Source organism: Macrobrachium rosenbergii, chromosome 20 (genome assembly GCF_040412425.1).
Source record: "Macrobrachium rosenbergii isolate ZJJX-2024 chromosome 20, ASM4041242v1, whole genome shotgun sequence".
NCBI lineage: Eukaryota > Metazoa > Arthropoda > Malacostraca > Decapoda > Palaemonidae > Macrobrachium > Macrobrachium rosenbergii.
The window spans coordinates 16855680-16870556 of NC_089760.1; the positions used below are offsets into that span (position 1 = coordinate 16855680).

A 14877-nucleotide genomic window follows, 5' to 3' on the forward strand; every position below is an offset into this window, starting at 1 on the left:
CATGACCATAATTTTACAGTACAATTCTCCTACTTTTCTAAGTCTAGAGGTCTGCATCTCCCAATTCTTCTGGTGCCCACAGAAGTCCAGCCGACACTTTCACTGTTCTCCCAGGGGCAATGCGAAGGACATGCCCAGTCCATCCACATCTTCCTTCCATCATTATCTCATCCACACATGGAACTTCCTTGATTTCCTCTATGATATCACTGAAAAATTTTTTGAAGCTATGCTGCCATCTGACTCCCAATATTCTTTCTAAAGCTTTATTCTCAAATCGAAAACGTATTTTTATAGAAATACAGATCGTACCAGACTTAAGGTATATACATATGAGTTTATTAAATTAATCTATTTTATGAATGATAGAGAATGAAATGAAAGTGGCACTACTCTTCTCGGCGCTTAACCTCTTGCAATGTCAATGACCCAAGTTGGATTGCTGAAGAACCCAGTCCTTAAAAGAAGAAATGTATCGTGTAGTCATCATACATCATTACCCCGAGAGTAAAATAAACAAAAGAAGTGTATATAGCCTCAAATATGTCACACAAAATGAGAAAACGCCTTCCAGAAGACAAAGACTTTCTTCAACCGATGGGAGAACCAATACTATTATCGTAAATGTCATTCCTTTGAAGGGCTGATTTGACACCTACTGTATTCAAAACATGTCGTCGTGGAAGCAAGTGACAGACGGTCCAATATCATGATTCAGATTACCGACACGCAAAGTAAGCAAAATTTGAAAATCACATCTGATGTTATATGAATATTGTGTAGTGGTTTGTAGGCAGTGGTTCAAAATTTAGTTAATGATGTAGGATGGGTGTCTCCCAGGAAACATACCGTATCCTCGGCTAAGTCTCACAAGGCCTAAGCTAGTCTGGGCTACCCCAGGCTTTTACATCCCTTTGACTCCCATGATTAAGTTGACGTGTGATGTGGGTATGCCAGATGAATGTGGAAATTGTATGTAGGCTCGTTTCACCACTAGCCGTTGAATAAATCCTTATGCAAGACTAAAGTGACCAGTAGCATGAGGAAGTCCTGGCTTACCACTGTTATCCGGTAGCCCAGGTGACGGTGGTTCTAGTCTGTCTAAACTAAGTGACACTTGCCGCACCCTAGGCCAGTCTTGATAAGAAGGTTAGACGCCATCGGTATCGATATTTAATATTACCAAATGTTAAGTGATTGGTGTGGTGTAGTCTATGTAAAAGATTACGCTGTGCTGCTCTAACCATAGGCCTAAGCACTCCTTGATAGTGTAAAATTTTGGGGTATGAGTTTTTGATCCTTATGAGGCAGTTAAGACATAGATCTATGTTCTTTTCATGCCTATAGTCATTTACAATAATATGTTTGTCAAAGGTTTCTGTCAGTTCTTAGATATTTTCTTTTGTTTAATTGTTGTGGCACATGTTTACTTTCCAGTACATCAGTAGTTTAGGATGTAGAAATTATAATCTTTTTCCACATATGATATGCCTCCATACTATTCTGAAGAGCTGAAGTCCTAACCATTCTAAAGCTGTAACCTTTGTCTAACATTTTGGAAACTGACCATTACTCTTGATGGATGCCAAATACATTTTCAAACTTCTTCCTGATGCTGCTAGTCAGCATCTATTCAAGATTGTACCCTCTAAAATTCTAGTTTTGTCCACAATAGTGCATGAGGCTATACCTGGATATTTTAAGTTTTGAGACTGCCTTGCAAACCTCATGCTTTGACTTTCAAAAGTGTTGGATTCAAATGCATTATTTTGTTCAGGCTTCTTGTTGGTAACATTTTTCAACCGTATAGTGATAAGGCATTCCTTTTGGTCCAAGCATTATGAAGGTGTAGGGTCCATGGAAATGAGAGAATGTAATATGTAGGATGACTGGCATTGGATGATTTTGTGAAGGGACCACATTTTTTCATATAAGATTTTTCCAGAATTAGCCTATACACAGGAATAGGATGAAGAGCTATAGTCACAAAATGTTTTAGCATTTCTGTCATCATGGTTAAATGTAAATCATTATTTATGAACATCATGACGTATGTAGCTAGTAATCTTCCAGTTAGTACCTTGCCTTACCAAATAGGTACCAGGGATGTTAAATTCCTTTTGTTCATACTTGTTGATTTCAAGTTCCAATCGGAATTTATTTTTGAGTTTTTCCCAAGGGGATACAAACCATTGCCTTTCATGGCTGGGACCAGTCACTATAGCTTGGTAACATGGTAGTCATTTGGAGGTAGGCAGGTGAGAAGGGAATTCCTGTACTCTCCTGCAAGGAACAAGCACATTTCTGTGGTTGCAATTGAGTTAAGATGTCTTGCTATGCTCAGACTAAATTTCAAGTTGAAACTTTTATCATTATTATTTTATGTATAGTGTTTGCCTTTTTTATTTTATTTTATTTTATTTTTTTTTTCAAAATGGTTTTGAACATGAAAAGTGGTAGGTTCTGTGAGGAGAGTCCTAGCCAGTCCTTTGTGTCTGAGAGGTTTGGCAGCAGTTCGGGAAGGTCAAAAAATGTTCATAGTTTTTTGAAGGGGGATTACTCACCCTTCAGGACCATGGATTTGTTTTACCCCTTCCCCCCTTCTTGGGTGCGTGCTCGCTCTCTCTCTTGTTTCCATCAGTGCCGACCTGTTTGTACAATGCGTCCTTTCATGAATCATTGATCACATTTCAAACTATCAGGCTTGATGGCTGCTGGACATTGACACATCTTTCAAGGAGTGATGAACAACAACCCATAGGCTTATGTATGAACTGTATTTGAATGTCTGGCTTTTTACCATTGGGAGTTGAACATTTAAACTTTTGATTTGAGGGGGTTTTGGCTGTATATCATTATACTGAATTGTTGGTTTTCTGCTACAGTATACACTACATGTGATTAGAAACACAAAAATGTGTATTCATGTATAAGAAATAATTCAGTTATACCCGTACTTTCTTTCTGGAAAGCACCTACTATTAATTGGCATGCAAGAACCAAAAATATGTTTGCAATATTCTTGTCATGCATGTCAAGTAGTATTTATAAATGTTTGATATTTCAGTAATTTCTTCTTTTTGTCTTTCAGAAATTGGGGTGGGGTTTGCAGCATTTGGAGTGACTTTTATCTTCTTAGGAGTAATTCTCTTCTTTGATAAAGGTCTCTTGGCCATAGGAAATGTAAGTTTTTTGATGAAAAAAGTAAAAGTTTTCCAAGATTCTTTTTTGTTTCAGTTTATGTTGTTGCTATATACAGTATTGTATATTTTGACACAGCAAATGTTATGTATCTTTTATAACTTGGTCTTCCATTTTACAGATTTTGTTTTTGGCTGGTTTAGCTTTTGTTGTTGGTTTGGAGCGCACATTCCGTTTCTTCTTCCAGCGGCACAAATGGAAAGGTTCAGGAGCCTTCTTTGGAGGAATCTTAACTGTTCTCTTTGGATGGCCTTTAATTGGCATGTGTGTCGAATTATATGGTTTTGTTGTATTGTTCAGGTATGTGAAAATTTTTGTCATAAGGAAGTTGGAATAATGAATATACATGTATATCAGTGCATAGAGGAGTCTACAATACTGAATCTGATTTTTTAGTAGCAAAACTTTTTTTCTTATGATATAAACCTATCACTCATATACAGTCTACAATGCTCCAAAGAGTGCAGTCTTTCTCAGTCTACAATGCTCCAAAGAATGCAGTCTTTCTTTACGGAATCTTAGGTTCACAAGTACAACCTACCTCAGTTTTTTTAATATAGAAGGAACAAAGTTGCAAGACGTAGCAGGGTTGGGAAGAGGTAAATTTGTTTTATGAGTGATGAGCTTTTATGGTTTTTTTTTTCTAATGAATTTGCTTTACCACAAACCATCACTCAGTATACATCCCAAATTGCAAAATACAGTATGTAGGAGGGTTTGGGCTAGTACATGTCCCAGAGTTATCGAAGATAAACTGTATGTCTTGGAGAGCTTAGTGAAGGATATCCATGTACCCAGCTCCATCGGTAACATGGAATCTTTTAAGTTATGGAAGCACACACGAGCAGGTTGTTCTTTTAGCATGTGAGGTGGGCTTACCATTAAACAGAGATGTATTAGTTAGTAACCCTGGAATTAAATGTCAAAAGATACCATAAATGAAGAAATCTGGAAATGTAGTGATACCCATGTACTGTATATGAAGAGGAAGGGTTTCTTACTAACCCTAGTTGAAAATAGTAAAAGCCCACTGCTACTGCCAGTTAAGAGAGAGAGAGGAAGAAAAAAAGTGTCCAACTGTGTGTCACATCCCATTGGAAAAACCTAGCAAAAGTAGTCTGGCATCTCCAAATTCGTACCATTGAAACTGCCTTGATATAAAGGTTACAATTAAAAAGATGTATTGAGTGGTCTGATCTTGTGAACAAGGACTTTCACAGTAACTACTTATTCATCCTTTTCTTGGAGACCAGTTTCATATAGTGACCAGAGGAGAATAGTCAGGAAATAAATGGACGAAGATGATGATCCATATCATTGGAATGGAAAGGAAGTGAAGGAAAGGCTAAGAGGCAGTGAACTAGTCTCAACCAACTGAAGCCCTGTCAGTGAGATCACTTTGTTTAAAGTCACCTTGCCTTAACATTGAAGGTTCTATGTTGAAGAAGTATGGCATGGAGAGGTCTCTCAAACTGGGGGGAAAAAAGAGATTCCCAATGTTAATCTCTCTCTCTCTCTCTCTCTCTCTCTCTCTCTCTCTCTCTCTCTCTCTCTCTCTCTCTCTCTCTCTCTCTCTCTCTCTCTCTCTCATATTTGCATTTTGCTATCCAACTTCTGTGACTACTACTTTCAGGTGCTGACAACATTTAAGTAGGATATACTGCTACAATGAATGGGATAAAGGGTCATGGTTGGGAAGCAGTGTGGGCCTCTTTGGCTGAATTATCCTCAAGTTTAGCCCAACTGAATCCAAGGGTAGCCACTCCCAGAGGAAACCCTTTGTTGGCTGAGTCGGTTGAGCTTCAGACTGTCACTCGATGGGCCGGAGTTCAATTCCACCGACGGGCTGATGAAGAGTTAGAGGAATTTATTTCTGGTGATAGAAATTCATTTCTCGCTATAATGTGGTTCGGATTCCACAATAAGCTGTAGGTCCCGTTGCTAAGTAACCAATTGGTTCTTAGCCACGTAAAATAAGTCTAATCCTTCGGGCCAGCCCTAGGAGAGCTGTTAATCAGCTCAGTGGTCTGGTAAAACTAAGGTATACTTCACTCCCAGAGGTAGAACTTTTGTCTCTAGTCTGGGAGCCCACCAGTAAAGGGAGGATGATTCCATGTTCACAACAGGCAGTTTTGCCGTATGCATGTCCCCATGGGGGAGTAGTATCATCAGTGCACCACACATGGTGCACAGTAGGCATTACTAAAGGGTGTTTGCAGCATCCTACTGCTGGCGGTAAGTCAGTCCTACGCTCCCGTTGCAGGGGGGGTCTTCTCACTCCCCACTTTGCAACTGACATGTTACTGCTAATTTTGAAATTAGGATGCCATGTGCACATAATCGTTAGCTAAGTAATTACTTGGTAAGTATATATAAAACTATTTTATTATAAAAATGTCATTTTTTCCTAACTGGTGTTTTGTGATTATCATTCAGTGTGAAATAATTGGAAGCGACTTGAGTTTAGACACTGCATAACATTAGTTGAAACTCTGGTTAAATATGTAATGCAGTAGTGAACATTTTGTTAAGGTATATTGATTTTATCAGAACTCTGAATATGGTAATCATACACAATGCAGGAGAGAGAGAGTTGATAAAGAGAGACAGACAGACAGACATACTGTTCCTTACTGACCCTGTAATTTACATGTACAGTTTTCATACTGTGTACAGTACTGACTAGTCAGAGAGCTGGTCGTAAGTCTGCATTGTGGTTAAACAGGTAGGTAATTAAGAGAGGAGTGTCTTATTTTCTTCAAAGGTATCTGAACTGTATTCTTTTGGCAGAGTCGTACAAGCTGTGGCCTTTTTTTTGTCATTCATTGATTGCTAACTGCAGTAAAAAAGTTCACAGGCTAGAGCAACGGTACACTTACTTTTTTCTCATTTTTTCAGGTCTAACTTTTTGAAAATGTCCTCTTCTGCTTTTGTTCACAGCAATATGAAGCATGATGCTTTTGGTAGAATAAATTTCTGAAAGAGAAAAATACTACATATTGCTTTTAAAATATGATGAAAAATTAATAACTTATCGTTTTATACTTCTTTTCACAACGACTCTAGAATTTCAGAGCACCTGCTCTCACAATGAAACAGAGAAGCAGGTCAAAAGTACATTAAAATATTCAAGTAAGGAACTTTTTCTATACATTTGATTGGCAGTGGGCAATTACACTTTTTTTTTAACCAAAAATCTTAGAATTTCAGAGCGCATGCTTGCTTAGTGGAACAAAGAAGCTTGCCAAAAGAATAAAAAAAAAAAAATTCAGGTAAAGAACTATTCTGTATTACTGTTTACATTAAAGTGCAGTTACACTGATTTTAACCACAAAGAATTTCAGAGCACATACTCAGTGGAGCAAAGAAGAATGGCAAAAATAATAAAAAAAAAAACTCGGGTAAGGAACTGTTTTGTATACATTAGATTAACAGTAGTTTCGTATTCTGAAGTACAGTACACACAGAAGTGTAATTAAACTTATCATAATTACAGTTCAGAATAACTACAATTAATTTTTAGAAAATATATGAAAGGAACTGGTTTTATATGTTTGATTAACAATGATTTCCTGCTATGTAGTGCATTTCAATGCATGTACATGCATAATGAAAGAAAGAAGAATTATGGTGCATTCATGTAAAAATTCACCAAAGGAACTGTTTTTTTATGTTTAATAATGATTTTCAGTAGTGTGATTACACATTTTGAAATACATTACATAGATGCATGTAATTACACTATTGAACCAAAGCATATGACTGCAAGATGAACAAAGATTGACATTTCCACTTTAAAAAGTGAATATTTTTGAAATACTTTACTGAAAATACATTGCATTATGTAAATAAATTGTGACTAGTTCAAACTTTTTTAATACGTGGAAAAATAACCACAGTTTACTGGTGTGTAAAAGGAAAAAAATCAAAGGACTGAGTTGATACAGAGCAGAGGTTCTTTACAAGGTAGACAACACATTGAATAAATGACTGAAGCATGCAGAGTGGTGTATGATGGGTCACTTACCCTGGAAACAAAGGACCTATGCTCACAGGTTGGAACAGGAGTGTCAGTAGCTTGTTTGTTTTATCCTCCGATAACTGTGGTGAACTTAGTGCAATATTTCACAACGTACGAGAAGCATACATAACTTGAGCATACATAATTGATTAGTTTGTTAGCGTTGCCAGCTGTACAAGTAAAAAGTCTAGTCAACAGAATCAGAGCTTTCTAAATTTAACCTTCACTGGGCTCTTCCTTGTAACTTTCCTACTCCCCAAGTGCTGTACTCCCTATGGAACCTGTAAGATTGTCTTGGACATCCACCATCTTGAATATATCCCATAAATTGATTTGCCGAGTGGTCTTGCTATTGACACTCCTGAAAACATATGGAAAGTGAGGCAGTTTCCTGCTTTGAATCTGTGGATTCAGGTGGTGCTTGTGCATCATCATTACTGTTTTTTTTCGTTTGTAAGAAGGACTGCAATTTCTGGGTCTGTGGAGACCACAAATGTGGGTTATATATGAGTGATTATTTGTATGAAAAAAATTATTTTTAAGATTTCTAGTCATAGCTATAAAAATAGTCAAGTCAAATATAAACTAATCCAGACACTAGAACTGACAAAGCAAGCCACTTGCTAAGTGATGGATTGTGTTAATGGCAAAACATATCCTCTATAAGTTTGATGTGGTTTCATTTTTTATATTGAAATGCTTATAAATTATTTGGATTTCAATAACATAAATTGCCCGATGTATATAATGGTATCAGTTGCTTTAATATTTCAAAATACTAAAACTATAGTGCGGAATTGGTAAACTAGCAATCTAAATTGGCATGAGGCAGGCGGACCAGTAGTAAAATGTTTTAATTGTTATTGATAATTAGTTTTGTTCTCCTGTTGCATCTGCATAAATTTGCATGGATGACAAATCACTTTCTTTTATAATACCAAAAAAAAAAAGTTAATTTCCTTCTCTCTTGCAGTGGGTTCTTCCCCGTAGCTGTAAATTTTTTGCGTCGTATGCCAGTTATTGGGCAGCTACTTAGTTTACCATTCATCAGTGGTGTAAGTACTGTTTTTTGTATAACCTTTTTAGAAGTACAGTAACATTCATCTCTTATTGAGACATTTGCAGTTCCACTAGTTATTTTACACACTAACGTTGCTCCTAACAAAGCTGCTAGGATTGGTTTAATTGTTCTGTATAACCATTGGTTCTTAAAGTTGTCATCACTGTAAGTGGTTTTATAATATCCCATAGAAAAAGATAAAGCCATGAATATTCTGTTTGCATTTTTATTTGGGGTTGTTGTATTAATTGTTCCTAACAGAGAACACTATTTACCTTAGTTATATAGTAGTTATTTCAAACTAGTTGTTGTGGTGTTGTATAATTGTGATGATGATAAAATTGAATTCTTGGTTTTTACAGTTTAAATATTTATCTATCCAGTTTTCTTGAGTGCTGTATGTTAGGCTGTTGTCAACAGTGTTGCCAGGAAAATATGGGTTATGTAAATGGTTAGTCAGAAAAGTTTGGTAGCATCTGATGAACTGTGTTTGTCAGGTTTGTAGGTAATGATGTTGCTTTGATGTTGTCACAAAATGATTTTTCTGTATCTAAGCACCAAATGGCTGAAAGTGCCCCAGTACTTGGCTTTACAGCCTAAATTTCATAAATTAGATATCTCAGCATTGCCATCAGATGCATTTATGGTAATTATTTGTAATTGAGTGTATCAATTTTTTTTCTTCAACAGATATAATTTTGTTGTATGGATGGCAATAGATGGGAAACCATTGCCTATACTTAAATATTTATGAGTACAAATTTGATGTAGGGCAGCAAATGTAGTGTAGTGCAAATTGTAAATGGAATAACTAGATTATTTTACAAGAAGGAAAATGAAGAAAAGAATCCTAATGAAAAGAGAAGGGAACATAGAATGAGTATCTGAGAGGCTGAGATAAATCAGTGCTTCAGGTGTTTCAGCCTGACAAAGTTTTAGATATACCTAAATAAGAATACTTCTTGGAAGAAAGTTTATAATGATGGGTACAGAAGTCTTAACTAAGATATTTAAAAGGGTTCAAGATGATGATGACTTATGTTGGCTGGAGGTTCTTTGCTGACTGAACAATATAGTTTAAAAAATTGTTTATTGAAATTTGGCCCTGGAAATAAATTTGAATGGATGAATCTGAAATTGGTTGGAAGTTTATTTTAGTGGAGGACAAGTCAGGAAGCATTGGCAGAAATAATAGATAGCAGAAAGAAAACTATCATGTGTGATCATTGCCCATCCACCCCATCCCCATTCAACAAAATGCCTTTGGTCCCATATAAGATTGAATATCTCATAGAATATCAAACAAAATATAAATTTGGTTAAGAATTTAATGGATAGTTTGAGGGTCTGCCCTCCCAGTAAGTAACAAAATCTGCTAAGTAATAAAGATTGGTAAATAGCCAACACAATACTGTACCCTGGAGCAACTTGCTTAGCTTCTAGTGAACAGCAATTCCATGTGAAACAATTAGCCTTTCCTAACTGTTATTTTGATATTTTAATTCGGTATAAAATATTTATTCACTTAAACAGTTTCAGATGTTTATTTACTAAATGGATTGCTCTAAAATCCAATTTCAGAAGTATATCTGCCAAATGAATTGCTTTTGAAAATACATACAAACAGTATTGAACAGTGTAATTTCACAAAAACAGCAGATTGCTATACTGTAGTTGTACCATGTAAAATGCACAAAAATCTTGCGAAATATCACGAACATCTTTATTTCAACATAAGTTACTAAGCACTACACACTTATCTAATAATTCATTACTATAATTAACAACCACTTACTATTACAACGACCACCGCTTAGCAAAACGCGGGCCAAGAACTGGCATAAATGAATGAAGCGAGAACAGTGCAACTGCGAGGTTTTCCTCCTGTTACACCTTTCAGACTTTTACTGTCAATTTCTGTTTCAGCACTGGATGATGGTCTTAGTTGCCCCAGTGCTTGGCATGTATTCCTAAAATCTATATAAATCAAAAAGCAGCTGTTTACCAATGGTAGTTAATGTAACTAATGCACGTTTATTTAGAATTGCATTACAGTTGTCAACTAGATAAGTAAAAATTAGATTTATTTATATTCATCCTTCACCCAATAAAGATAAAGGTCTCAAAGTGTATCTCTAAAGCTGCACTTTGTAACTATGAATGAACATTTTGGACAGGTGAAAACGATGACTGAAACTGATGATTCACAGTTTTACTTCATTCAGAATTTGTTTGTATACATGAGATTTGTAGTGCATATATGTATTGAATTACATCTCAGATACTTTCATGTTTTAAAAAACCTATTGAAATTTAACAATGTCCAGCAGGCATATTACATTATGTAACTGTACTGTACACTCTAGTTAGAACTTTTATCTCAAGAGAAAAGATGATCACAAAAGCTTCAGTTGCAAAACCAAAAGCTTAAAAGTACATTTTTTTTATTGCTGTTCAAAATGACAAGTCCATTAAATAACAAAATCCGCTAAGTGCCATTGCATTTTTTGAAAATAAAACACATACTGTTCTCCATAATTTTTGTTGAATTCAAGCAAAGTTGTCAGCAAATCCCTCCCACTGTCTCCCTTTGCCCCCTCTTTTTGAGTTGTGATTGAGGTCTATCACCATTGTAGACCTTTTAGCTCGCAGATGTTGGGGTTAGTGGGACTCTTCAGTGGACGTGCAGATGATGATTGAGGGGTGACTCCAATTGGAGAAGTCAGAGGTTGGAGAAAAATGAAAATGCACAGCAGCTGATGAGGGAGACAAAGAGGAATGGCAGTTAAGACAAAGTTTGAAGAAACGTGAATTTGTCTGCAGGAATGTTGTTTCTTCCCAGCCATTATTTTATTTTTGAGCTTAAGGCCACAGAAATTTTTAGATGCTATAGGGTCACTCCTTGCATGAAGTGTAGAAGGCTTTTGATGGCTAGCACTTTTTGGGCTTATTCCTCTTTTTCCCTGGAAACATAATGTTCAGTCACATGCTCATGCTTGAACTCCATCACCTTGTTGGTTAGTAGTTTGCTGTGACTCACAAGCAGCTTGACATCATTATCCAACCTTATGCAACACCTCATGGTTTCATTATGGATGCTGTCAATAGAAGGGAAGCCCATGAAGTCATGTATGCATTCTTCAGACAGAGTTCAGTTTAGAAGGCAGGACTTTATCCCAAGTATCATCAGTAAAGATAGTTGCATCCTTGATATGAAGTTACCCCAATACGACTCCATTGTTCTGTGAGAGCTAGTGCATATTATATGCCACAGATAGTATGCCTTATATGTTGCGATGTATTCTTGATTTATGGCCAGCCATGTAGTTCGTGTTTATGGCTGTTATCATCTATGCTTTTGAGATGGACTTCCAGATTATGTAGAGGTGTTGCTTGAAGTATCAGTAAGTTAAAAGAGCACTGACTTCAATATTCTGCAGCATTGGAAAACAGCAAAAGGGCAGAACAGCTCTGCACAGCCTTGAACCCTGATACATAATTCTCTCCTGTGATGTGCAAATCTTGTTTGACATCTCCCAGAGCCCCTTTACTATGTTCAGACATTTTTTAAACATTTTTTTCTGGAAACCTATCATTTATATATAGCCCACATTGATGGTCTTCTAATGCCTTAACAGACAGAGGAGTGGGATTGGTACTGCAAATGTGCAGCTGGATCCACAGGTCCACAGCAAATAAGTACCTCCATTTTTTGTGTAATTTTGATGTTATTTGCAAGGCCAGTTGTGCTGGGAAGAGGTCACCTACTATATGAAAAAATAAGTTTTGCTTTTTGTAAAAGGGTTTTTACCACAAACCCATCATTCATATATAGCATAGCCCACATAGCAATTTAAATGAGGTAATTAGGGGTGTTAATGCAACTTGTAGGGATGAGCATTAGCATAAAACCCAGGATTATTGGGAGTGAAGGGTCTTGCACAAAAAAAAGAGAAACCGTGTTCAATGATGAAATAAGTTTGTAGTTTTGTTGATTATCATAAAAATGCACGGCACTAGGAATTTTCATTTACATGAGATGTACTGGTGACAAGCAGTGGAACTGCCTGGGACTGTTATAAATGAGTATTGTAATTAGACAAAATAAGGTGCTGTACAGGCAGTCCTCGGTTATGTGTGGGGGTGCCATTCAAACGGCATGACGATAAACAAAAATTGGCAATTTTCGGTTATTGGCGCCTCTGTTAGGTATGTATCGGCACCAATACGTGAGTATCAGCATCAATAAGCAGAAATCGGCACATATCAGTGCTGAAAATCACCTGTTTTTGTTGCTAGACAAGCCACGAAAAACTGGATCGCCCATAACTGGGGACTGCCTTTATAAGGATGATGATGATGCATGTGCTACCTGTCTTGCTGCTACTATCAATTTAAAGCAGTGAGTTCCTTACCATCCTGTGTGTTTTGTCCCACAGACAAGTAGTAAATGTTATTGGGCACCTTAAGGAGCTTCCCATTAAGTCACATTATTAACGCAAGACTGTTACAAATGGAGGATGTGGATACAGCTGAAATTTTATGGACAACAATTTTCACATGCGATGATTTTTCAACCATTATATTGCAATATGCTGGAGCTATTTAAGTATATCTTTCTTTACACCACCTGAAATATCCCTTGCAGAGAAAAATGGTCATACCTTCTAGAGTTTTTGGTCCACTTTAAGTAACAGCATTGTACTATAGATTGATCTGAGAAAAAGATCCTCTTCACTTTGTGTTTGAGAAGCAAGCAAAGTAGTGAAGGGTACAGTGGGCCACTCCTGGCTGCTTGCAGTTTGTTTCTTCACCAGAAAGCCTGCTGCAAAGGATAATCTTTTTGAGTTCCAGTTTATAGTATGCATGATCATACTCAAAAGTGTATAAAGTGCACTTCCTTGAAGGTGAAAAGACAGGAGGACGACTGTCTTTAGTGTGAGATCCAGCAAGGACAGTTCTTCCTTGGGCTGATGCAGTGGTTTCACCAGACATTCTCATAGTGTTGACATAACCTTCCCCCATGAATGTCTACAACCGAGTGGTTCTCTTGGAATCATTGGAAGTTTATTGGATGGGAAAGCTTCCTTTATTGTGGGTTCTTCCTTGGGGTGTCTGTTAGCAAAGCAAAAAGATACTGGATCCATTCCCCTTGTTGCTAAAGTTGAGCGAAAAATGTGAGATTTCCAGAGTATTGCTCTGATTAGTCCAGACAAAGGGAAGGTGTGGGGTTCAAGATTACCCTACTCTTGCATTGTGGTATGAAATATAAAGGCTCTTGGATCTGGCTTGGTGGAGTGGTAGATTAGATGCTTCTTGTTGAGATTTGCTCAAGATCTACTTGCACCTTATTAGTGCTGAAGCTCCTTGTATATATCCAAGTGCAGAGCCCTTTTGATACATGAACCTGACTTCCCCAATGAGGCCTCTTCTTTCTACATTGTGCCCTTCGTTGATGAATCTGGGGTGGGTTTCCATTGTGCTTGCCTCTGTCCAAGTGAAGATCACTATAGTTAAATGGTAATCACAATGCCTGACATCATCCAATCACTTGACAGTTAGATGGTATAGGTTCTCTAACTTTGTTCCTCCCTGATTTTAAATTAGGCTGCTGTAGTGTATCCCAACATCCTCATGCGAACTGTCTTGCCTATGTTGGGGAATGGCCTAGAAACCTAGGAAGACTGCCTTAATTATAGTAAGTAGATGAGTCTCTTCTTGAATAGACCAATCTGCTACTTGCAAATCTAGTGAGTCAGTTACCCATCCACGACACGTGGAATCTGTGAATAGGATCAGTGGCAAGGAAGACCAAAGGTGGTACTACTGTAAGAGTCTTTTGCAGCATCCTAAACTGATACCAGAAAACTGTCTGGTTACATATTAGCAGCCAAGATCTGATAGGTTGCAGCCATGAGATAGTGTCTTGAACCAGTTGTCAAAACTGGCTTCTCAGTAGAGATGAGGTGACTATTCAAAGATTGCCATGTCTAGAGAGAGCTCCTACTTACAAAGGATCATCTTTATCATTGATGACAATCTTTGGATCATGTCTTCCATTGGTCTAACTAGAGCTTCTGCAGTCTAGGAACATCAGCAAATATGTAGACATAACAGGTCTGACTTCACCAATATGATATGCAGACCCAGGTGACCACACAGTTTGTTAAGACAAAGATGAAGTTGACAGAGTTTTGCTGATGTGGAACCCATAACCAGGACTATAGTCACCAAATCACAACATTTTGAAACAGCACTTTGAACTGAAAACCTACCCTTCCTAGGTGAAGAAAAGGCATATCCTTGAAGTTGGATGGATTGGCACATGGATGTTGGCATCCTTGAGGTCCTGCAAAGCTAAAAAGTCCCCATGTCTCATGGATTGACCTACTGAAGCCATGTTGTCCATTCTGAAAGTATTCCATTAGGTAATTTTTTTCATTGGTGCTTAGGGTATCCCAAATAGGTGGTTATCTACCACCACCTCTAGGGCTTGCTTAATCATGGACCTCGTTTCATTGTCTGCTGCCATGAACACCATACTTGATGACACCCAAAACCCAAGTCTTAGCTCCTGTCAGGATCCTTGGAATTT

At 37.3% G+C, this 14877-nt stretch overlaps 1 protein-coding gene across 2 annotated transcripts in view; it reads left to right on the forward strand.

Annotated features, from left to right (window-relative positions):
* The first annotated feature begins 583 nt into the window (after positions 1 to 583).
* LOC136849085 (vesicle transport protein GOT1B) overlaps positions 584 to 14877 on the forward strand; it is an 89861-nt gene continuing 75567 nt past the window's right edge. For both annotated transcript variants that reach the window (XM_067122020.1, XM_067122019.1), the window contains exons 1-4: positions 584 to 734; positions 3092 to 3183; positions 3323 to 3501; positions 8196 to 8277. In XM_067122020.1, the coding sequence (XP_066978121.1) occupies positions 710 to 734; positions 3092 to 3183; positions 3323 to 3501; positions 8196 to 8277 (378 nt within the window). In that variant the 5' untranslated portion in view covers positions 584 to 709. The remainder of the gene's footprint in view (positions 735 to 3091; positions 3184 to 3322; positions 3502 to 8195; positions 8278 to 14877) is intronic.